We start from the raw sequence: 25,697 nt of genomic DNA, 5'->3' as shown, positions 1-25,697 counted from the left end.
AATCCAAACCTTAATGATATCGAAGCTTATTGTTAGACCTATTCCAAGTTGCTAATATTTTAAGGAACACAAAATGGTAGACAAGTAAATGTTAATTTAGGTTGTCCAATTTCAACATATCAAAGACAAATTATTGTTTATGATTTTGGGTATAATTTCGATGACATAGGTACAAAAATGATAATGGTTATAGAGGGGAAAGTAAAAACGAAATGAATATCCCTATATAATAGTTATTTGTACCAAGGAGGAAGTTATATTAAGAACTTAATTTTCTTTCCTTCAAATAGAAATTAAAAGTTTTTTTATAATAATAATTATCAATCTAATGAAAAAAATGTTTCCATCAAAAACCAGAAATACTGATGTACTGCAGTTTTTATGTATATCGAGTAAGTCAAGAATGTTGCAAAATACGAGGTGCACATAAAATTTTCAAAAAAATTTATTGACCATATTTAATTTTCAATGAATTTGTTGTGATTCGACTATAACTACAACTCTTTTATGTTCCGACGTAGAGAGTATTACAAGACTTTGTAGTTGGCTGACCAGTTTCACAAAATATAGTTGAGAATTAGCTTATAGGAAACTAATGATGGAACATGAGATAGTGGAGAATTAATATAAAGGAACTATTCGAGGACTATTAGTTTATAAACTAAATTGCAATAACAAGCCACACACAAACCCCTTTGAATTTATACACACATTTACTTGAATCAAATTATAACATAGATAATGTTGACAAATATTTGTCATATTTATTTAATTAGTACTTACATTGCAAGAGTCGATTTCATTATAGATATCTTCAATACCGCAGTGTTGTGAAATGTTGATTTTTCTTTGAGCGAAATTCTGAGTTGTAATGAAAGATTTTAATTCCAAAATTTGTTTATGAAGTTTTCTAAATTCGTCCATGGATGAGCTTTTGATTTTTAAAACTCTCCATTGATCCAGTAACCCTGAAAAATGTAAACAAAATTATTTTAGTAAAAGTAAAACACTATATGAAACAGCTTTCAGAACATGGACTACTGTACAATAGGAAATCAAAAACATATAGCATATTCTAACAAAATAATGAATATGTAGAAGAAAAACTTCTAACAACTAAAAAATAAATCGAGGAGAAGGAAGCATTAGGGTAGCAATAGCAATAGAGAATTCTAGAATAGAGCAAAAACAGGATCACATCTAAAATTTCAGGGTTTGGGATTGATGGAGCATTCATTAGATAAAAAATTAAAAGCAGAATGTATACTATAAAATTAGGACGTGGGTATAATAATTTCACACCCTAAAATAAAAGAATAATAGAATAACGAGGCCATAGTATTACCAACAAAAAAGAACCACTCATAACAGTATGGTTTGGCATTAATTACATGTCATAAGTTTCAACTGTTTTCCAAAGACATAATGATGGTGTTTAATCAAATCATATGCTTATTAGTTTAAGTGTTGCATTGCATTTTTAATGGTTCTGAAATCTTGAATATATCAATAGAAGAACTGCAAAAGCATGGATGGAACATCTGATTCTTACCATAGATCTATGTGTATTATTTGCAGGACGCTTTTTCTAATATTTGTATTGCTCTGCGAATCTACCCAATGCTTCCCCATCACATTCATAAACTGAACGCGAGGTTTCAGTAAACTATCACTTATTTAAGATATCCTCTATGAGCCAGTAACGTTTCATACAGGTCTTATAATCTTAGCTATAAAACTAAAATTGAGATTAATTATGACATCGATTTCTTCCCAGAATAAAATAATCAAAGGGTAATATTGTAATTTCAATGTGCAATACAAGAACATAATGGATTTTTAGTTCTAACCCAACATTTTATTTCAGAATTAAAATATTTGCCTTACGTGTCCACTTATGCTTATTTGTAACTAAATAGGCTTAATATAGAAAGAGCGGCACTAGACAGATCTCTCCGGGAGGCTAATGTCCATTAGTGAGTGTGTGATAACTCAAATGATAATGATTAAAATAAAAATAAATGCGAACTGGACCAGCATTTTTCAGTTATTTCCCCACTTCTCAAAAATAAACAAGATCAGGGGATAAATTAAGGAAGGCGGAATAACAAGATTAATTCACAAAACTACATTGCAGAGGAATAATTAAATAAGAAAGGAGGAAAGAGTATAAGCTATAGATTTTTTGCTAGAGACTTTAGACCGCGAGTATGTGACTCGATGTTTTTGCTCTCAAGTGTATATTTAACAGTTTGACAACATATCATAAACGTATACAGAATGGCTTATCAAAAATTCGATAGACTACGCATAACAAAAATATTCGTGCATATTTGTATTTTTATAAATTATTTGAAATTTTCTCTAGAAACTGTATTATACAAAACGAGGTGTGTTTGTAGTACCTATTTAAGCGGCATCGAATACGTCAATGAATACATTGCTTTATTCAAGAGGCGTACCTGTTGTGACTGCTTTGTCCACGTATGACATTTTTAATCCGTCAGAAGAATCACTCATGTGTTTCAATAAATTTATATGTCGATCGCATGTAGATATGAGATCATCCTGAAACAAGAAATATTATTTGTTATAAGTTGAAAAGGGTAAGAATGAAATTAATTCATTATGTTATTAAAATGTATAGATACTATGATCGATAGCTAAAATACTATGCATTAAAGCAAAATAATGCTTTTTTATTCAATGCAATATAATCAACAAAAATCAATGTTTCTACAAAAAGAAAATAGGCCAGTAAATCCTAGAAACATAAGTAATATGTTGACATATCAATGCATCTAAATGTTCTTGATATAGACCCTGAGGCCGGTTCTGTTTAAATATGTTAACACAGCTATTCGTTGGCGAAAGCAATTAGTTTTTGGGAATTTTTTATGAAGGAATTTTTGTTTATTTACAACATTCTACAGATCGCATGAATTCGAAAGATCTAGAATGTGATTTTAATATATACAGCGGAAGCTTAGCAGCTGGCGTCAGTAAACAATTTGATGATACGACGAATACATCTGGACAGTGACAAGTGAATACAAAAGTGAACTAAACAGTACATTCTAAATGAATTAGACTTTTAGTGTGTACATAAATATTAGTGAATAGTTTAGTGTGTAAGATTCAATGTAAAGCTAGATATAAATAAATTACGTAAGAGACACCGTACTTATAAGTTCATTCCATCCGTTTTGCTTTTAAAAACTGTTTACATAAATAAGAAGAATATTAGAATACTTACGATTTCGTGAGTAACCAGATGATTGTATGTCCCGATTTTAATCTGGTCATAAATTTGCGCAGCTCGATTCAGATGTTCTTTAGAGTCACTAATTATTTGTTTCAAAGACTCTTCCTCGCTATTAGAGCCTTCGTCGTTTCGCTGGGGCCATGATTTTCGTTTCATTCGTGGTGAGATGTCGGAAAATGCTGACCAGTCAGATTGACTATCGATGAAGTTCCTGTAGTCTTCGCCGAAGTTTAGAAGTCTTCGCGCCGCATCTGAATCATGAGATTCACTATAAGGCTCAGAAAGATAATTTTCCTGAAACGAGTAAAACATATTAACAAGCTTTTGTGAAGTTTATGATCAACAAAGGGTCAGTGAAAAGCGTAAAACACCAGAAATAACCGATAACAAAATAGGTTTTTAGTGAGCTTCTTATCATTGTTCAGAATAAGAAATATAAATTGAAGTATGAGAGGCCGGGTTAAATTCGGATATGGGGCACATATGGAAAGTTCCATTATACCATATAAAAAATTGTTACAATGCGCCAATAACAACGTCAAACGTAGTTTAAGTGTGCTGCTGTGAAACTTTGGAGCAGTTTGTTCATAAATACGTTTCCTGTTTTAATACTAGCAGGTGAATATTTTTCGCTTCACGTCCTATGGTATTATATATTTTAACGCAAATATATCTTGAAAACAATTTGATGTACTTGCCAGATATTATAAAATAGGAATTCATTTTGATGGTTGAAATATGAACTTCATTACATATTTCACATGCTTTTATTCGACGATCGCAAACTACGTATATACATTTTCATTACACATATTAAGTCGACAATTGTTCAAAAAGATTTCGTAGAAAGAAAACAGCAGAATTATGGAAATTATAGTGGAATGGAATATCAAGACAAAATATCCAATAGGAAAATATATAGCGGGAAATATGTTCAATTTTTAAGAAGAAAATGGTGTAAAATATTATTTAACTCAGTGTTTGGTATTTTGGATTCACTTACAAGAATACTCGTGTGACTACGCAATTAAACTGGAAAAAAACCACGTCGTTCTCCTCAGATGTAAATAAAAAGCCCGTGAAGACTGGATATCAGGTTCAAATACCTATTGGAAAATACTAGATTATGAAGAGCAAACGCTCTTAATCCAAACATTGAGTATTTTGCAGTCAGAGAAAAATTATAGAAAAATACACTTGTACGCCAGATAGAATCCACAAAGTGGAGAAGGAGAGGCTGGACATGAAAGGCGGTAACCTAGTTTGATTTAATTTAATTTTTGTTGAATAAATAACTTCAATTACATGAATGAGGATTGAATTGAAAATATGAATTGGAGAATCTGGTTTATTCGAACATATTGTACTGTTAAAGTTAAATTAATTGTCTTTAACTTGTCCTATACTGACATGATAAACACAAAAGTAGAAAATCTTGATTTCTGCAATAAACAATTGAAACCCCAGTATGTTACAAAGTGTATAATAAATCCAAAAAAAATGGGTACATTTCAGAAAAATTAATTGATATACAAAAAAATTATGGGAAGGCCTGATTATTCTAAATACATATATTTCGCATCATACAAAATTGTAATAACCTTTTTTGGAATACGTACATTCTAGAGTAATATTTACAAATATAGTGGTATTTTGAATTAGACGCAAGGAGGAACTGCACTATATCTTTTACAAATTTTTCTTCTGGTAAATATCACTTACAAAAACTTATAGAGGATACAACTCTATTTTTTGTGGCATTTCTTACATATACCGTAATTCAATAGTGCAACAGTTTAGTGTAAATGTTAGAGTTAAACCCATATTATAAATGCCGACATTAACTTTTTTATATTTCTATACAGAAACAACTCTACCTTGCGAATTTAGCCTCTAGATGTCACTATTTACATTGAAGAATTATCCTGAAATCAAAAAAGTATGAGAGTTCTACACCTTAATAAGTAGAGTTGTTACAGTATTGAACTTCGTCATCCTTCGTTTATGCCCGGCCTGTTATTGTCACTCCTATATAATCACCAAAATGAGTGATTTTTCTTTTAATAAAGTAAGTAAAAAACAAGCGGAAATTCCAGGAAAATATTTTGGTAAGTTATTCTTACTTACTTCAATTATTTATTATCTTATTTGAAGTTTAAGCTCTGTTTCATAAATCTGTTGTTACAGCCTCAATCAATTTTGAAGTTTTCAAAAATTTTATTCAAAAGCGTAACAGCTCGTTCAAATTACAAATATCTAACAAAGCTAAAGTTTAAATTTTAAATCAAAATTACTGTCTCATCTATCAACACATACTAAGAAATTATGGTCAGAGATTATCTAGATTAATTGAGTTTTCTCGGAAATTCAATTTTATCATAAATAAGAAAGTATCAATTTATCTTATCAGAACAAATTTTCATTTAGATTTTGTTCTTATTTTAATGTTCATAATGTAGGTGATTTATGGATTAATATAAATAGCCAAATTGTCAGTGTTAATATCATATTTTGATAAAGACTGAAGTGAAGCCGAAACGTCAATTTTTTATCAATTTCTCAAAAATTACCAAAAAACTAATTTTAAACCACAGAAAAGACCTAAAATATAATATATATATATATATATATATATATATATATATATATATATATATATATACATATATATATATATATGTGTATGTGTGTGTGTGTGTGTGCGTGTGTGTGTGTGTGTGTGTGTGTGTGTGTGTGAATTGTAAAGAAGTCTTTGCCAGCTATATTATGAGTATGAGCTTTCGAATACTTATGTATTCAACGTCTGGGAAATAATTAATTAAGATTGCCGGTGATTTTTGATATTATTTCTACTAACGTCAATTTGAATATTGAATTTTATGAGTTTAAAAATTTTTACAAGCTTTAATAATATAATAATTGCATTCTGATTATTAATTTTTTCATCAATAGAGGCCCATTAATAACGTTTCTTATTGTTCCTTTACCTGATAGTTGTCCCATGCTTGCTCAGATAGAGAACTTGACTGTTCTTCGGCATTTATACTGTTTTTACCTAGCTTGTCAGTTCTTAACGGTTCATTAGTTAAATAACGCGTTTTTCCACCATATTTGAAATTTAGAGGCCTACAACAGAAAACCTTGATTAGCCATTAGTGCAAATCATATGCAATAGATATTGAGTTTAGTAAATTTATTGTGTTGTATGCTGTAAACGGAGACAACAAAGAAAAATATTGTTATTTTCACGTAGTATGGAATAAAATTATCATATAATATATTATATATTTTAGAGATTCCTGCAGAATTAATATTTTCAAAAGAACGCGTCTTCTAGCCACATAACTTAGTAGCAGGGGCGTAGTTACCCCCGGGCTACAGAGGCCCCTAACGTGTGTAAACAAAAATTGGTGAACTGTTATCCCCAATGCCACTTAATCTCGTAAACGTATAAAAAAGAAGTCGTACTTCAGAAATGACAAAAATCAAAAAAACATTCTTTTTTTTTCCGGGTTAAGCACTGCGAATCCAAGTGTGTTATTCTTGTAAATACTTTTAACACGCTAAGACAGCCTGTTCAATGTTAAATGCCGTACACAAACTATAGATTGTCACACACTATAAAACGTATACAAAGTGTCTACAAAGGCGAAATAAATTATTTGAGCCCTATGATTCAAAATGAAATTATTAATTTGCTTGGTACCGCAGTTAGGAATAATGTCATTTTAGCAATTAAAAAAACTCCATTTATGCAATTATTTCGGATGCAACACAAGACTTGTCAAAAATTGACCAACTTTCTGTAGTTTTTCGATACATCTCGATAACAGAAAGTGATGATAATGTGGGGTTTATAGCAGTATCCGATTCCATTGCAGAAGGATTTAATACTGTAGTTTTAAATACGATCAAATAATATGGAATTGATTTGTCTAAATGTAGAGGACAGGGTTATGATGGAGCAAATGTTATGTTGGGTATATAAGGAGGATTACAAGCCCTTATAAAAGAGCATGCTCCGAATGCCGATTATGTTCATTGTGCTGCACACGCATTGAATTCAATTTTAAACGATGCTGCGAAACATGTTATTGAAGTGTCGACTTTTTTCGATAATTTAGAAAAAATATATACTTTCTTTAGCAATAGTATAAAACGATGGGCAATGTTGAATAACGATTCATCTGAAAAATATAAAATTGCCGTTAAAAAGGTATGTCCTGCTAGATGGTCTTCAAAGAACGACGCTTTATTAGCGATAAAAAAAATTATTTATTAATCATGAAAACTTTGGAGTAACTAAATGTAATTTCTATTAAAAAAGATGAATGTGAAGAATGTAAAATTATAATTACCATTTTAGAGAGTTATGATTTCTTAGTGCTTGTCACATTTTTTTCATTACTATTTGAAATCATTAATCCTGTTTCTAAAGCTCTACAGCATGAAAATAATGATTAACAGAAAGCTAGTATTTTATTAAGTAATCTTTTGAATAGACTAAGCGAAATAAGAAATCAAAATTCATTCAATGGTTTGCTAAATGAGTCCAGAGATTTAGCAAAAGAGTGGAAAGTAACAATTGTTTTTAAAAATAAAAGACGAAACATAATTTCATATTTCAAAGTCAATGTATACTATTGCTGTTTAGATATATTAATTTCTCAAACTAAACAAAGATTTGAGACCCTTTGTGACCTAAGTAATATGTCCGAAGTATTACAACCGTAGAAACTCCTATCTTCTTCAAACGAAGTGATAAAAAATGCTTCCGGAAAACTGTCGGCTAAATACAATAAAGACATCTCAGTTAATATTTATGAACAATCAATTGCTCTGAAAACATGCTTAAATTCTGAAATTCAATAAAATTCATTCCATTAAGGAACTCATGGAATTATTGCAGATAAAATTCAATAGCCTTGCATCAAGTTTTCCAAAGCATGCTTTCTATTCTTGACACTTCCAGTTACGACCGCAACAGCTGAAAGAAGTTTTTCAAAATTAAAACTGATAAAAAATTACCTACGAACTTCGATGGGGCAGGAACGGCTATCAGAGACTTGTCACTATTGTCTATATTTTGATAAAGACTTAAGGAAAAGTCGAAACGTCAAAATTTATCTTTCTTTTAAAAATTATCAAAAAAAAAACTAATTTTGAAACAGAAGCGACCTAAAATCAAGAACATTTAGATGCATTTATATATATATATATATATATATATATATATATATATATATATATATATATATATATATATATATATATTGTATAAAATAATAAAACTTCGATGAAATATCACATTTATATGTTATATAACTTAACGTTTCGCTCCTTCCTTGGGAGCATTTTCAAAATAACAATTAATAAACAATTAATATATGATGATTAAAATATTTGTAGAATAGATAAAAACATATTAGTAGATATATTAAAAACATTTTTAAAAACATAGTATTAGAATCAGGGTATTTACCTCGAAATTTCAATAAAACGATATTATAACAGGTAGATTAAAATGAACTAATTGATCAAATTATGGTAAATGTGGCTGAGGTTTTTTATATCTTGTCTATCATTCACAGAACATTTATCTTGTTTTATATGTATCAGTTCTTTGATTAATAATATTTGGTAGTTCTTGGCTTGAGCTAAGATTTTTGTTTTTTAAAAATTTATTCTATTCTCTAAATATTGTGTAGTTATTCCTATATAATTTTTAGGACAATTCAGACATGGTATGGGATATATAATATTCGATTTCTTAGTGTCTTTAGTTTTGTTTTGTGTGCTATATTTGTATCTTTTTCAGAATTTCACTTTGAATTCGATGGTGAACAAATATACAGGGTGTCCTATTCAAAAAAACTTTACTTCTTGTTGTCAAAATATTTTAGAAATGTGTATCTGTGCAAATATAACAACTTTTATTTAATTTTTTTTGTATATTTTATCTTAAGTAAGTTATTGCACTTCTACACACTAATGGGTCACTCCGTATATATAGGATGAATTATAAACTTTATGAGAGCATTACCTTCTCTTATTGTCGTCCTCGCTGTCTGCACCACTGGTTGTTGAAGTCTCGCTGTTCCCCGGTGGTACCAAAGTCTGTTCAGTAAATGTTTCATGTTTGGAATCGTTCTCGTTGCTATTAGAACCCATTGTATACATTGTACTATATCCAGGGAAAGATCCGGATTTGATGAGATGACTTTTGATTTTTTGACAAGAATTGTATAAGAGGTGGGTGTCGGATTTTACAAACTGAAATATAATTAAAAATATAATAATAAGTGAATATCCAGGGGAAAAAATTCTGATAAAATTGAACACGTGAATAGTACATGGATAAGGAAGAAAAATGATGTTAAGATGTACATTAAATTCACTCTTCTATATGAATTGTAAGTGATCAACAATAATAGTCTATAATATAGAATAATTGTCCGAAGTATTTAGATAGAGATTAGTGCACTATACAACTCCTACTCAATTTTATTGAATATGTCGTCTTTCTGTAAACCTTCATAACATTATCAATACTTTGGTAAATAGAATTCCAGTTTAGACAAACTCATAAATCAAATTGTAAACATACCAAATGACTAATCAGTCCCAATTTACGGGAGAGAATAGAAAACAATTGATCTAACTTAGTATCAAAACAGCTTAAGCAAGCTTTTTAATTTATCTATTCCCGATAACTAACTGACTTTCTCTTTCTGAGTTCCAGCAATTATTCATTCATCATCAATTATTTATTCATATTTCACAATAAAAATGTGTTTTACATACCAATGTCCTTTTCTTTAATTTCGATTTCTTTTTTCTTATTGGTGACGTTTTTTCCACTATCAACGGTAATACTTCTTCGACTGTGGAAGAAGTAGAATTGTTGGAGTTAACGTTATTAGTGCTAACTGTAGTGTATGAGGTAGGAAGATCTTTCTGCGACAGGATCATTTTATGAAGTGCAGACTCTGATATCGAAAAACTGTTAATACTAAAAAGAAAGTATTAGATTAGGAAAAGTACAAAACTTTGCAGTTATTAAATGTTACGTCATCACTAATTTGAAGTATATTGAATATAGTAACCAAATATAGGAAATCTGGAAATGTTTTGTATCAAAATCTTTCAATAATCATCAGAAAAAAAAGTGTAGAATATTAAAAAAATGAAGGAATTTTTCTTCTTTGTTTCATTGCCTTTTACTAGTGAGACAAATTTTCGACCACCACTTAGTGGCTTAGCAATGTATGCGTACATTTTTATTGCTTCAATACTTGTAATTTCGGTTTTAATAGAATATTTGGAATATACACACTATATTGAATGTGATCCTGTCTTAAGATAAAATAAACGAAATTTAGCATTTTGAACAAACTGTATGACAAATAACACTATAATTTGTAGTGAGTGCAAAATTGAGAGTTATCCATATTTAGGAAGAAGCTATTCGCTTTTCTGTAAACAAGATAGTGAGATAAATTTAATCTGAATTGCAAAAATAACTAGACAGATATTGTAGGAAGAAGGCAAACTATTTGACACATTGAGGATGCTATAAAAGACTACTCAGAGATATATATTGATTAAAAGCCTGGGGAAATTGAAAAAGATTCACATATTGAACTAAATTCGTTAGGAGGAAGAAATTAAATTTCATCTTGCTGTATCCATGAATTTGTTAGGTATTCTATTTATATTTATTCGAAGGGAGGAATGTGATGTAAAATGATTCTGAATTGCTTTAAAAATTTATTCTCAAAAGAATTTTTCTATCAGAAAATGAATTATTTCAGTGATTTGGCAATTATTCAATACAAAAAAATATATACTAACGGAAAGGATTCGTGTAAACCAATGAAGAAATCTATTCATATGCAAGTTTGCCAAACCGACCGTTTACTGCCATTTGTAATTTGCCATTTTCATGAATTTCTCCAAAAAGTTTATGCCAATTCAGTTTTTTCTTCATTTTTTTTTGTTTTGTAATTTTTTGATATCTTCGTTCTTAATCCTGTCTTACTATTCTTCGAAGTTGTTTCATTGTCTCCACTATTTTCCTAATTGTCCAATTTTCCGCTGAGTATGTTATCGATTTTGTATTTTCAAATTTCATATGCATATTTATTTTTGTGAGGCTATGTTCTTTTATTTAGTGCTCAGTAAATGTCTTTTGATTAGCTCGTCCTGTTGGATCCATTATATATATAACTACTCTAACTAACGGCAGTGCTAAAGGCTGACGTAAAATATATGAATTCTAGGAGCAATTCTTTATCGTTTACCTATTATTCCTTCTATTAAATTTCACACTATGTATATATTAGAATTTTGTTTTCTCTTTGGTCTAAAAGCAAGCTATTCTCATTCTAGTTTTAGTTCTAATGGGTGTCTCAGCTATTTCTACAAAATCCATGTATATACTTGTGAGTTCTTTGTGCCAAATGTATTGCCACATAATTTTTGCACTGAGTTTATTCCTGTTTTATATAGGTATTAATTATTTCCCATTTTCTCAGTACCTACTCATGATTCTTTGACAATTTTCCACATCTATTTTGATGTTGCTCCTTCAACTTATTTTATTCTTTTATTGCTTTCACTTTCCCTATTATACTTTTCCTTGATATTTTCTTGTGTCCAAAACTTTCATTTATTCAATGTATGTGATTCTATTATTTCTTCTCCAAATTCTATCTAAGGTGTTTTACCTCTTCTCATCTTTTAATTATCACTGCTTTTCTTGTCTCCATCTTTCGTTTTATAGGCCTGAAGGTATTTTTAATACAATTTTCTCCTATTTAAGAAGTTCTCTTATTTTTCCCACCCAGGAAATTTTTTTCAAGAAGCAGAAAAATGTTTCTGCGATTACGCCTCTGTATCATGAATTCAATTTTTTTGATATACTTCTTATTAAATAAATGCACGAAAGTACATTTCACACCTCACTTTATTTGTAATTTCAACCAGTTGTTAATGTCTATTGTGACAACTGAGTAAATAACAGAATCACACATTGATATACCGAGGTTGCCTAATATTTACCTATATTAATTGAAATTGATAAATGTGGTCAACTATATATGTAACACTAGGTTTTCTGTAAATTGTTGTAAGACTTGATTCATTTAAAAACAATATGTTCCACATACTACTGAAATATAAATTATATAATCTGATTTTTTAAACAAAAATATTCGTTAATAAGATATAAAAGGTTACCCAGGTGTAGAAACAACATCGTTAAATCTTGAAATTGATCCCAACCACTGTCTACTTCCATTACTGGTAACTGTTAAATCGGTCAAAGAATAATCACCCCCTCGTAATGTGGCAGTACTAGCATCGAGATCATCTGAAGTTTGAGATTCTTTTTCGTCATCTTCGCCGCTGGCGTCGCAACTGTCATCTGGTTTTTCTAATTTTAACCATTTATTTACTTTCGTTAGTTTATGTCGTTTATCTGTGCTAACTAATTCCTCTGCTTTTTGGACCAGTACTCGTATGGTATCCTCGGAAAGCGATTTGGGTCTTGGAAGACTATGAAAATATAAAATATCAATTAGTTTCTACAGAAAATTAAATTAAACAAAAAATTAACGCCGATTTTAAAACTTTTGCATTTCAGAAGGAAAAAAGATAATAACATACCCTCGATTACTATGTGTGGGTTTGTTAATATTTCTCCGTGCTACTTTCATTTCTGGCGTCATGTGACTAACTTCTTCTTTTTTTTCTGTTTCTTTCTTATCTTTAAAACAATTAGGTATGTCTTCGAAATGGTGGTTTGTTCCTCTATGATTGCCCTTAGTTTCATTTTCAGTATCTGGTTCGCATAAAGGATAATTGTGTTCACTTTTTTCCATACTGGAGTCAGTGTCTTCGTGTTTGAAATAATAAGTTGCTAGTTTAGGAGACTTTTTGTCAGAGATCGTGAAATGCGAGGTATCTTCTGGCAAGTTACAATTTATAATGTCTAATCTGAACTGTTTTCGGTTGTCAGACATAAACGGGGAATTATATGTCATTCCGTTCGTGCTGTTTGGAACCTCATTCTGAAAAGAAAAACATAATACATTAGAGAGAATGCTCCAAACTTTATTATATAATTTTCGGATTAGCATGATGGGGTTGGTTAAATATACATCATAGGAATACAAAAAAATAATGCGCAAAGAAGATAAATTTACGAAAATAAACAAAGAAAAGTTGAGAAGAATAATTTAAATCTTATTAGGTTTAAGACCAATACATTAATGAACAATCTATAACTAAATCCTATTCATACCTATATAAAAATAGGGGTCGCGGTGCTCTGGAAATCTTTTCAATCGGGACAAAACTGAACGAAGAAGGGATTCGAAAACGAGAAAAAATGTCAAGAAATCATCATAGTCTCCCGCTACTTCGATGGGAACTGGCCTGCACTGCTACCAGAAATGCAAAGACTCTATTGTTGTGCACACAACACTTTTTAGAAAAGCAAAGACATCAATAGCAGAGCTGAGCAACTCTCTTAGAATATAATTTACTTTACAGGAACCAACATTTGTAACAAAAGTAAGAGAAGAAGTTTTAGACTTAACATTGATTACATCGAACCTAATAGAACCTATAAAATAATGGAAAGTATCTAATAATCAGATAAGAGACTGATCCTACTGGGCCAGAACTCAGCAGTAATCTAAGAAAAATCGATTAGAACATACAACATCAATCTACAACATAATTTGATGCGCATCCAGACAAGAAAGGCTAGACACCAACTGAAACTAGAGTAGGATCTCAAAGAAGTAGATGAGGCCGTACTTGATGCGTACAAATCGAGTTGCCCCATACAAGTTCCCTGGTGGAATGATAATCTGTCCAAGCTAAGAATCTAAACACGGTTCCTCTTCGACAGAGCAAAGTGTTCCGGAGACTGGCAACTTACAACTACAATAAAGAAATTAGAAAAGCGACAACGCTTCAGAAAATTCTGTAAGGATATTGACTATACATCTAAGGTTTCAAGACTTCACAAGGTCTTGGCAAACGGCAAAGTCAACACAACCATGGCACTGAGGAAATCGGATGGCAGCTTTACGGAGGATGAGAAGGATAGAACACAGCTCTTGCTAAAGGCTTACTTTCCGGAAAGTGGTAGTACAGACGTAGAAATTAAAATGGTGAAATATACATAAACATCTTTCAACCGTTCAAATCATCAGAATTGGACGGAATTTTCTAAGTAAGTATTTTCATTTAAATTTAAAAAAAAAAAACAAAAAACAAACAATATCCCAAACGACAATATTTGCCCAGAACATGATGGTGCCCCACCTCGCTATGCGTGTGTGGTGAGGCAATAACTAAATAATGTGTTTCCCACAAGATGGATAGATGGTTTTATCAAATGGCCCCTACGATCACCCAACATGAATCCTTTAGAATATTTCCTGTGGGGTTACTAAAAAAGCATCTTTAGAAGAATTGAGCAGTCGGGAATGTTGCAAAATGTATTGCAAAGTTTTAAAAATCGTATGGATTGTAAAGTAAAGTAAAGTAAAGTAAATAGACAACATATTTTCTAAAATTCATAATTTTTCTACTTCACAAATGTGTATCTACTTTGATTAGATTTGTCTTCAGTTGTTGTAGGTTTTCTGCGCCAGATTCGTTTTAAACTTTATATATACACTTTTACTAATTCGTTCTTTTCACTACGACTATTTAGTTAAAACTTACTAACTGCACTACATAAACTTATTTATATACCACAAATTGAATTCTACGAAGTTCTAGAACAGAAAAACACAATAAATAAATAAATAGACTATCCTAGAAATTATTTAAAAGAAATACTATAATAAACCGCCTTCTATAATAAAAAGTTCATAAAAGGCGCGCCCGCCATTTATAAAAAAACAGATGAAAGGCGCCGCGAATTTTAAAATTTCATTGTAGCTGGACAGGGCCGGCCTAAGGACCAATTTCGCGAGCTTGTTCGTAATATTACCCCTTCCATAGATGGAAGTTCCTCTTGGAACTAATGGATAGCCGGGACTGGATGATTATATCGGCAATTGGACCCATTCCTGCACTTTCAAATGTCAAATAGAAATAACAGGTTACCGTCTTCACTAAGTACTCATGATGGGGTGGATAGTCGCAAATTAATATGTGCACGTATCCTGGAATATCACCTCTACCATGTTCCTAACGACTCGTTAATCCAACTGGTTACTTGCTATCATGGTCATTTTCTTCACGTTGGCTCACATGGTCGCGAAGGCTTGGAATCTTAAAATTTATTTTTGATTACCAGGTAAAAGATGTTCCGCGAATCGTGTTTGATTTTCAGCGTCTTGTCGGGGGCTGTAATCTGCTTTTAAAGTTTTTCTAATTGACCAAACTTCTTCCGGGAGACGGTTGTTACTCTTCGTGCGTTCTTGATATGGGCTGGGATGTTGCAAGCCAACGAATAATTTTCCGACAGAGTGAACAAATCTTATTGTTGTTCTATAGTGACTCCATATCTAGTTTTGCCGGTACCTCTCGTTCTTAGAATGACTAACTGTCTTCTCTTTTCGGAACCATCATCATTCTTGTCAAAAGGGCCCTCAAGGGATTCCCACTGAGCCCATTATGTTTTTAGTGCCGGTGAAAATCTTGACACTTCTTTCTTTCTTTCTTTCTCCCATTGCCGAATCCTTTTTTAGGTCAGGTCATTCTCTTGATCTTCTTTGATCCTTGTGGGTAACCACTGTAGTTCTTTAAAATACGGCTTCATTCAATTCGGCTTTGTTGCTACGGGCACAGTCTGGTGTGTACGGCCCTCCAGACAAGATGTTGAATTTTTGGTGGCCACAGTAGAAGGAGGTAGGCTTCTGATCCTGATTCGGTACTGACCCATTATAGACGACTCGTTCTTGTTTTTCCTGTGACTGGACATTGCTCTCGCTCTCTCTCTCTCTCTCTCTCTCGGCTTCTTGTTAACCATACATCCAACCAAACCAATTGTATTCCCGTTATATTCTAGAACCTTCGTGGCTGTATCGTATTCGAGAGCAGAAGTCAGGCTACTAAGATTTTCGGATGGATTAATCGAAGCGTCCTCTGCATATCATGGTCTCGCAGGCCATTAATGAATGCCTGGTTGCCCAAATATCCATCATGTTCGCTGGTGCTGATGGATAAGTAAATCAGCAAATGGGACAAGTCGGACTATGTCTACCTATATATACGAACAACAGGTTCACGGGTTTTGAAATTTCTCGATGTTTCGTCTCCCACTTTGGAGCCATTATCAAAAGAAGGGTGGAGACAGGATGGTTATACGTTCATTGGTGAGAAGTGATCCGATTTTGTGGTCTCAATCTTCCTACTCCACGCAACGGATCCCCCCTTTTTTTGGTTGATTCCAAGGCCTCAATCTTTCTACTCCTTGGAATTCCTCTTTGATCTAACAACAGTTTTTGATATAGTATTCGTTTTGATATAATTTTTTTTTCAAATAATTAGATAATGGAGTGAGAGGAGTTTGAATATTTGGAGCAATCGGTCGAAGGGGAATGTCAGGTTTGTGCAAATAACGTGCAAAACCTCCAATTAAACAAAATAATGAATAATGATTGACTTAAACTACCCATCTTTAATACGGAAAATAAAATAAATTTTATAACAACCACACATATTGAGTAGAAAAGCATTAAAGTAATTTTGCTGAACATAAATTAACACTTCTGTGTTAATGATTATAATAAAAATATAAAAGAGGTTTCGTAACATAAGAACATATAATCCAAGATGTAATACCCATGATGATTATGTAAATAAGAATAGACTCTCCCAAATCAATCTAATAATATACTTAAATATATGAATTAACAAGTATGTTTTCATATGAAATAATTGACGTAGGCGAAATCCAGCATCTAATTATTTATGAACACTCATCTCTCATGGTTTAACGGTTGTAACAGGAGGGGCACAATTAAAAAATACCTACCTACATGGTTTACCCTGAATTCTTGTTTCCATAGATATTATCATGACTATAATTATGTTTCACATAATAATGGATCAAAAGTTTCTATTACCACATTTCTTTGTTATCAATAACATTTTGCTATATACTGGACCGATAAAAATCAATTGGTTTTTAAGTAAAATATCTCGAGATTGCTTAATCCAAAATTCCAAAAATTCTGGCATTAAAAAAATGTTTTAGCGATAGAAATGAATGGAAATCCAAGGATGCGATATCGAGCAAGGTGCCTGAGGTAGAACTTACCACCGCAATTCATGAATTTTTTCCAAAGTTCGTTTTGCAAAGTATTGCAGAATAACGACTTTTCTTTTAACAATCGCCAGATACTTTTCGATTAGTTTACTCGATCCAATTCATAGTAGTGTGTTAAATTTTGTCATATTTTACATTTCACTTCAATTTGATACAATATTTTTGTGATTTGCATCGAAATCACTATATGGGGTACTTGGAGAAAATTGGAGAACTGATAGAAAATTTCTACTAAAAGTTTTTAGTTAATGGAAATGATGGAGTTATTTTAAAAATTCAGCTCAGTTCTTGAAGACCTTACAAAGATAAACCATTCTGTATGTATGTTTTTGTATTCGATAATAATGATTTTCGTTGTTTTATTTGTCTATTAATATACATAAATAATTTTTCCAAATATTTCACGCATAGAAGCAAAATCTAGTGTGAGTAAACATACATCATTCTAGAATCACGAACAACGTAATGATCCACTTAGAGATACAAATGCTCCTCCTGTAGTACCGAACATCGTGGCGTTAACGAAAAAATTAAAGTTTACTTCGTTTTCCTTTCTCTAATAATGTAAGCGGTAGATGAGGAATAGGTGAAATTTGTACAGATCATAAGAAATCTGGGCGGAAACAAATTACTTACAATTTATATCTTTACGGTAAAGAGTTTCATCACAGATCCGTACTCAAATATATACCCACAAAATCTAATCTGAAAACAAAAAAAATATAAATTTTTGGAAAAAGTTATGATATTGCAATCGCAATAGTGATAAAATACGTTAAAGTGAGTTGGAATCCCTGAAAAGGTTTTTTACATATTCAGGTTTTTTAAGCAGACAATAAAAGTTACATTGAGATTAGTTCTAATAAATGAAGGTGCCCAGGTGGAATGATGAATTACACCCAGAAGGATTGTTAGAATATACATTGATGGAGTCTAAAATAATATAAAAATAATGTAGGTACGTTTGATTAAAAAAAAGAGATAGGATTTTATGTGTTATTCAGAAAGATTTATATATCTTTTTCCAATGTATTTATTTTTGGTTATACTTCTGTGCTTCAATTGAAAAGTAAATATCTTGAAAAACCGCCAACCAATTTTATTCTTGATAAATATTATTTAAAATAGAGATGAAGCATGTAATTCGTAGAAGTTAAGAACAGTTAATCGCTGGGTAAAATTAGTGGTCAAAAAACATGCTAACAATTAATCAATTTATATTAAACAAAAAATTGTAGAGAGCAGGTTATAAGATAATCAATATAACTTATGATTTATAACATATGATTTGTTACAAAAAAATTGATTATACAATATAATCTAATAACACTGGTAGTATCGTGGCAAAAGTATTCATTCAATCTAACTAGTGCAATAGTCAGCGTGGTGATATAATTAGCTTCAATTTGAATGCACGAGAACAAAAGTGAATACAAGAGAAAGTCGAATATTTTCGTACGTTTTTGTAGTGATAAATATACAGTAACGGTTACAGTAATATTTAGGAATTTCTATGTAAAATATTTAATCAACTTCTTCACAATCAACCAATGTAAATTTTAATATGACGTTGCGATCAATCAAAATGGACTACTCTACTGGATATCTACTCCAATTGAATGATGTCGAAGTTTTTTAGGTTAGATTACGAATGATATTAAATTTTTTAGGTTAGATTGGGCGAGGTCGTTATAAAGAAAGTTCAATTTTTTATAGGTTAGGTGAGGTTGGACAGCTGCTGATGATGTTGACTTTTTTTCAGTTTTTTTTCTATTGATACACTAATCACTTGAAGTAATATATGTTTATTCATAATCCATAGAATAAATTACATAGAAAAAGTGTTCACCATACGAGGAACTTTTAGAGTATAATTTGTTATCAATTTTGGGAGAGTTTATTCGATTGATGAGTCACTTCTTGATTGACCAATGTATTTTTTATCACAATTTAAACAAGGAGTTTCATAAGCTACGTTACTCAATTTAGATACTATTGGTAGAATTAGTATTAGTATTAGACGGTAAGGCCACGTCTAAAGTAAAATACACTGTCAAATGTATTATATAGAATTCGTTTTAAAAGATGTGAGGGAAATAAGTTTCCATAAAAAAGTTTGTATGGTATTTTTTGATTTGTTCTTGAAATATTGGATTATAAATTTCAAAGACTCTATTTTTAATTTGATTAAATTGAACTTAGGTGATAGAAATAATATTCGATATATCTTCCAGATATTGGTTTTCTCTACCAGTCGATTAAAATTTTATGATCTTCGTGTTTAATGATTTTAGTTTCATGAAAAATTGATGATTGTTTAATATTCTCATATAAATTGTATATGGGAATTGAAACTATTGAAACAAAATAGTAAATTATCGATTTCATCATTTAGAACGGATAAAACGATGTATTATTTTATGATGAAGAATTGTTTGAATGGCAAAACAAGATTCAAAATATAATCCATTATATAATCCACTAAGATAAGAGCCCATTGGTGTTTCAAAGATTTGTTGGTAACTTTTATTATTATATGAAAAATATATATTATTAAACATGAATGCTATTAATTCTTTAACTCTTTACTAAGTTTACAATGCTTACTTATATCACTCCATTTGTGTTGTAGGACTGTTGTGATATATTTAAGTGAACATTACTAAAAAGTGATATTGCGTCTAACTAAGCGATCAAAGTTCTGTGGTAATAACACATTTGATATATTTCATATTATATTCATTGATATAGTATAAGAGTAAGACTAAGATCCAATTGGAGCGTTGATTGATGCTATGATTGGTCTAGCTGATAAAGTAGGTTCATGAATTTTTGTCAATGTGTTTTTTGGTAGAAACTTTTTTCAACAAGTTAATATGATTATTAATTATTTTTAGAGTCGGATCATTAGTAAGTTCTTTATATGATATATTAACGTTAATTACTTTTCTGGATAAATCTAAATATTGCTGTCTCTCCATTATAACTGTGATATTACTATTGTCAGTTGGTATGACTATTAAATTTAATATGTACAAAGTTTTTGTACTCATTGAGTATGTTATTTAAGTGTCCTGCGGTTAGCGTATGGTTGGTGTGGTGTGTGTCGAAAGAGGTGAGCTGAGTAATGAATTTGGTGCTTTCTATTGTCCATGGTGGAGTCTGAGAAGATTCGTTAGAAAGTCATTCAGGAAGGAAGAAATTTAATTCGCTTAGATATGATCGAATTCTAGCATAGAAAGGTTTGGGGGTTCTGGGTTTATTTGAAAGAAGATTTGGGAATTTCTTGGAGAAGCAGTTTTGGAGGGTCAGATTGGAAGGATTGGATTTTAGTTTGGCTGCATATGTAAATATCAAATATATTCTTCTATCTGCCATATATTCTTCTGTCTCCCAAGGATGGTTCCCCTGATTCGCAGTACAGACTTTCCACTGGTGTTGTTTTGAATGCACCTGTTATCAAACGTAAGGTTAGGTTGTGAAAGCTGTCGAGTTTTTTCAGAAGCGATTTGTTAGCTGTTGAATATACAATTGATCCATAATCTAGTTTTAATCGAATAAGTGTTCGGTACAATGTTAGTAATGTTTGCACCCCATTCTTTGTTTGTTAGCGTTTTCAGTAAGTTTAAATGTTTGTTGCAAGCTCGGAGATTTCTAATATGATAGTTCCAGCCTAGTGAGTGGTCGAATAGTATACCGAGAAATTTTATTGATATTTCCATTTTATGTCTTCATTATAAAGTTTCAATACCGATACGTTTGGTATGTTCTTTTGTCTCGAGAAAAGAATGAAGCGAATTTTTGTAGTTGAAAAAGTAAAACCAGTTTTTTGTGACCGTAGTTCTAAGTTATGGATAAAAGCCTTACATTGTGAGAAGAGGTTTTTAATATTTTTTACTTTACAGTAAACAACCAAGTCATCTGCGTATAGTCGAGCTTTTACTGCTAACTTTTTCAGGATGTCGTTGATTGTGATGATAAAGAGTGTGGGACTTATGATTGATCCTTGGGTTATATCATTATTGAAATATGTTTTTTCGGAGGTGGTGCCGTTGGTTTTTACTTTGAATGTTCGATTTCTCAGGAAGTGTTTGATAAAAACCAGGAAGTGACCATGTATGTTGAATTCGTATAATTTTTTTATGATATAATCATGCCTTGCAATACCAAAAGCTCTGTTAATGTCAAAGAAAATAGCTAAACAGCTGTTTTTTAGGGCAAATGCTTCGTTGATTTCACTTTTCAAGTCTATTATATTATCCAGGGCTGATCTATGTTGTCTAAATCCGCTTTGTTCCGGTATAATAAGGTTTCGTTTTTCTAGAGTCCAGAGCAATCTGTTGTTTATAATCTTTTCCATTAGTTTGCACATAGCACATGTGAGAAATATAGGTCTACAGGATTCAGGATGGGTTCTAATGGTTTGTGGTTTTAGTATAGGAATTCATGCCACTTTTCAGGAAAGTTATGCTGCAGCCAAATGGTATTGAATAGGTTAAGGATGTATTTTTGAGCAATTAAGGGGAGATGTTTCAAGAAGACAACTGGTATTTCATCTGTTCCTCGTGACGTTTCTTTCGGGCTTGAAAGAGCTTCATCATATTCTTGGGTGGTAATGGATAAATTAATGGGTTCATTTTCATCGAACTATATCATTATCTCATCCTTTTCCTTTCTCTTATGGGTAATAACAGTATCATCGTAATTGCATGTGATGGAGCTGTTTTTGTAAGTGGTCGCTAGTATTGAGACTATTTTGGAGTTATCTGTGGTTGTGCGTCCGTTTTTCTCCAGCATTTGTATATTATGGTGCTTGTAGAGTCCTGATATTTTTTTCACTCTTTCTCATACCTCCGTCATGGGTATTCCAGAATTTATTGTAGATACGTATTCTGTCCAGGATTTGCGTTTAGCATTTTTTATTGTACGTCTAGCTTCGGCTCGAGTTTTCAAGAATTCGATTTTGTTTGCTTGTGTATTGTATCTTTTATATCTATTGAAAGCTTTTTTGTTGCTCCTAATTGCTGATTCGCAGTTGCTATTCCACCACGGCACAAGATTGCGTCATTTCAGGCGCGTAGTTCTTCCGATTGATATGTTTGCTGCTCGCTGAAAGATGCTAATAAGGTTTTCTAAAACTTCATCTATATCTGTTGGAATTATGTAAGTTGTCAAGCTATTTGAAATAATTGTTTTGAAAAGAGCCCAGTCTGCTCTCTTTTTTTAAGTTCCATTTTGGATATAAGTCGTAAGCCGGAGTCACAGATAGTGAGGTCAATACATGAGCCCGGTCCTGATTGTATGTTAAATCTAGTTGGTTTCCAATCATTTAAGATGGAGAGATTAACGTCATCAAGAATATCTCCTAGTAAGCAACCTCTGTGATTTATTGATGTGGATCTCCACATGGTGTTATGGGCATTGAACTCTTCGACTATTATTCTAGGTTGAGGAATTTGTTCCGATAATTCATTCAATTCTTTAACATCTACTTGATATGCTGGAGGAATATATACATTGGATATATTTACTTTTGGATTAGTGTATAGTTCGATAGCTACGGCTTCAAGGTTTGTGAGGATCGTGATTTCTGCAGCGTGGAGAGATTTTTCCACAAATATTGCTACTCCTCCGCTAGCTATTTCAGTATTTATTCGGTTCTTGTAGAAGCTGTTGTATTGCCTGAGCGGTTCGTTATTATTGTATTTGAAATTGGTTTCTTGAAGACAAATAACTTCGCATTTCTGTTTGGATAAGATCGTTTGCAACATTGGTAAGTTGTTATAAAAGCCATTGATATTCCATTGTAGAATAGATGTAAGGTCCATGAGAATACAGAGAGAAAATAGAAGAAAAGGAAAAAAATATTATATAAATAAAATATAAAAAAAGTAAATTATTGGTTCAGTTAGTTAATATTTGTTTGAGATGATTCACTTTCTGTTTCTGGGAGGTCTGTTTCTGGTATGTTCATATTTTGTAGGTGAGAAAACAGTTTCTTCTTGAGTTTCTGCTTTTGATAGATCTGTGCTCAAAGGAAGGGTAAATTTTTGTTAGCTTGTCTATTAATGCAGTAAAATCATTTGTGTAGTTCTTTATAATACTTATTGGATCAGATGAACCGTAGACATTTCCAAAAAGGTCAGATATCTGATTGTGGTCCAATATGAAAGGAGGATTCTGTTCTGAAATGACTTTTCTAATGTCTGGTTTATTTTTAGGCTTTTTACTTGGCCTATTTGGTTTGGGGAAATAAGGTTTCTTAGGGTTCTGTGGTTCGTTCCCTTCTGGTTGAGGAGGAGTCGTAATTTTTTGCTCGTAGTTGCGTTTGGTGCTGTTTTGCGAAATTTCTTTTATGTTTATGGGGTACATTCTGGGAGTGAGGTGTTATAGGGGTTTCTGATGGGATCTCAGTGTGTGCTTGGAGAATATTGGCTTCGGTATTTTTGGGCTGCCGGGAAGGTTGGGGTGGGTATTGTAGTAGTTCAGTTATTTGGGGTTCTTTATAAGTTTGTAATTGGGAGTTCTTATAATTTGCTGCAGTATGACCTGGTTTTTTGCATGTAAAACATAGTAGACGGTCTTGGGTTAGATAAATTCTGTAGCTGGTGTTCTGGTGTGTGATCATTAGACAATCGGGTATTTGTATTGTGGATGATGAAATGGAGATTTGTCTTCTGAAGCTGTAGATGTGGTTATATTCCGGAATTGTGAAGCTAATTTTGAGGAACGACATTGGTCAGAGTGTATTGAGACCTATTTTGTTAAGTTTATCGATTAGAGCTGAGTGTGGTATGGTGGGGCATACATTTGAGAGTATTAATCTTTCGGAAGGTATTATAAGCTTTCGTGCTTGGATCGGAGTGCTGTTGATAATTATCATCCCTTCATGATAGGTCATGAAGCGTTCTACAATGTCTTCATTTCATACATGCATATTCTATTGTTTGACAGCCTCGATGTGAATAGTATTTGTGAATTTTTTGGACCGATTATTTCTCCAAGTAATATCAAGTAATCTTTAATTTTCAGGTTATCAACAGCTGGAAAAACGATTGCTTGATGTTTTGTAGGAAATTGTGGTTGAGTTGACTAAGTGCAGATGAGTATGTTTTTGTAGGGTTTGTATTCTGTAGTCAGAAGTCCCAGCATTTGTATTTGACAGAATTAATTTTAGAAACATTTCCGCTTTGATTCGAGAGTATGGGCCTGTTTTGGCACAGGCCACTTCATATCAAGTTGATAAGAGCTGTTTTTTTTCCGATTTCTTCTTCCAAACCGGTGTAAAACTGATAGCACTGTGTGTAATAAGTTCACTGTTTTGGTATGAATGTATGAGATTCTATTTACAGTAATATTTCTTTGAGTTTAGAAAACTTCTAAAAGTTTCTATCTATAGTTTTATAAATTTTTAGAACTGTGATAACTATCGAAAAAGAGTTATTTTCATAGGAACTGACACTTTCCCTGTTAACGTTACGGTTGCCAGAGCCGGACTCCAACTCTTAATATTACTGCACTGTTTATATAGAAATTTATTACATACTGTAACAGACGACGGTTTAATTATCAGAAATCAAGGATTCAATGAAAATTAAGTTCATACTTTCAAAAGTTGCCGTTTTATTAATTACTGGTTAATTTTCGTTCCCACTTGATGCCCTCTGCTGTTATAATTAATTCGAAACATTAGAAAAGTCCGAAATATAAGCAAATGACAACTAATGGGGGAACGAAGAATAACTTACCAGCTTATTCGTAATTTACTTTTGAATTGGAAAAGTGTGAAATCAAAGGTAATTTGATCGTTGATAGGTAGCCGAAATAATTCTTATACAATTTTGCTGATTTTAATGTAGAATGTTGCCTCTTTAGAACAAATGATAGATTAATGAAATTTAGAAATAATGAACGTAAGCTTAAGAGAGAAACTTATCAAGATAATTTTACTATTTTGACTATTAGTAACTAATAACTGTTCCATTTAAAATCAAAAAGTATACAGGATAATGGAAAGTTCATGAAAATAGTTACGAATAAATTGGAAAAAAATAAAAAGTAACAGTATCACTTTCCATAGGAAAAAAAGTCTTTTTGCTCTTTTGCTCTTTTCTTCTACTCTTCTTTTTA

The 25,697-nt window shown here is 31.6% G+C and overlaps 1 protein-coding gene across 4 annotated transcripts in view; it reads right to left on the bottom strand.

The window, feature by feature from the left end:
• Window positions 1–25,697, bottom strand: part of LOC130451289 (uncharacterized) — a 111,135-nt gene that overhangs the window by 11,455 nt on the left and 73,983 nt on the right. For all 4 annotated transcript variants that reach the window (XM_056790220.1, XM_056790224.1, XM_056790223.1 and 1 more), the window contains 8 exons: window positions 12,935–13,338; window positions 12,506–12,823; window positions 10,070–10,277; window positions 9,309–9,538; window positions 6,253–6,391; window positions 3,257–3,559; window positions 2,463–2,568; window positions 784–968 (listed from right to left, as the gene is read on the bottom strand). In XM_056790220.1, the coding sequence (XP_056646198.1) occupies window positions 784–968; window positions 2,463–2,568; window positions 3,257–3,559; window positions 6,253–6,391; window positions 9,309–9,538; window positions 10,070–10,277; window positions 12,506–12,823; window positions 12,935–13,338 (1,893 nt within the window). The remainder of the gene's footprint in view (window positions 1–783; window positions 969–2,462; window positions 2,569–3,256; window positions 3,560–6,252; window positions 6,392–9,308; window positions 9,539–10,069; window positions 10,278–12,505; window positions 12,824–12,934; window positions 13,339–25,697) is intronic.

Source organism: Diorhabda sublineata, chromosome X (assembly GCF_026230105.1).
Source record: "Diorhabda sublineata isolate icDioSubl1.1 chromosome X, icDioSubl1.1, whole genome shotgun sequence".
Taxonomy (NCBI): domain Eukaryota; kingdom Metazoa; phylum Arthropoda; class Insecta; order Coleoptera; family Chrysomelidae; genus Diorhabda; species Diorhabda sublineata.
This window is presented reverse-complemented; position numbering and strand designations above follow the sequence as displayed.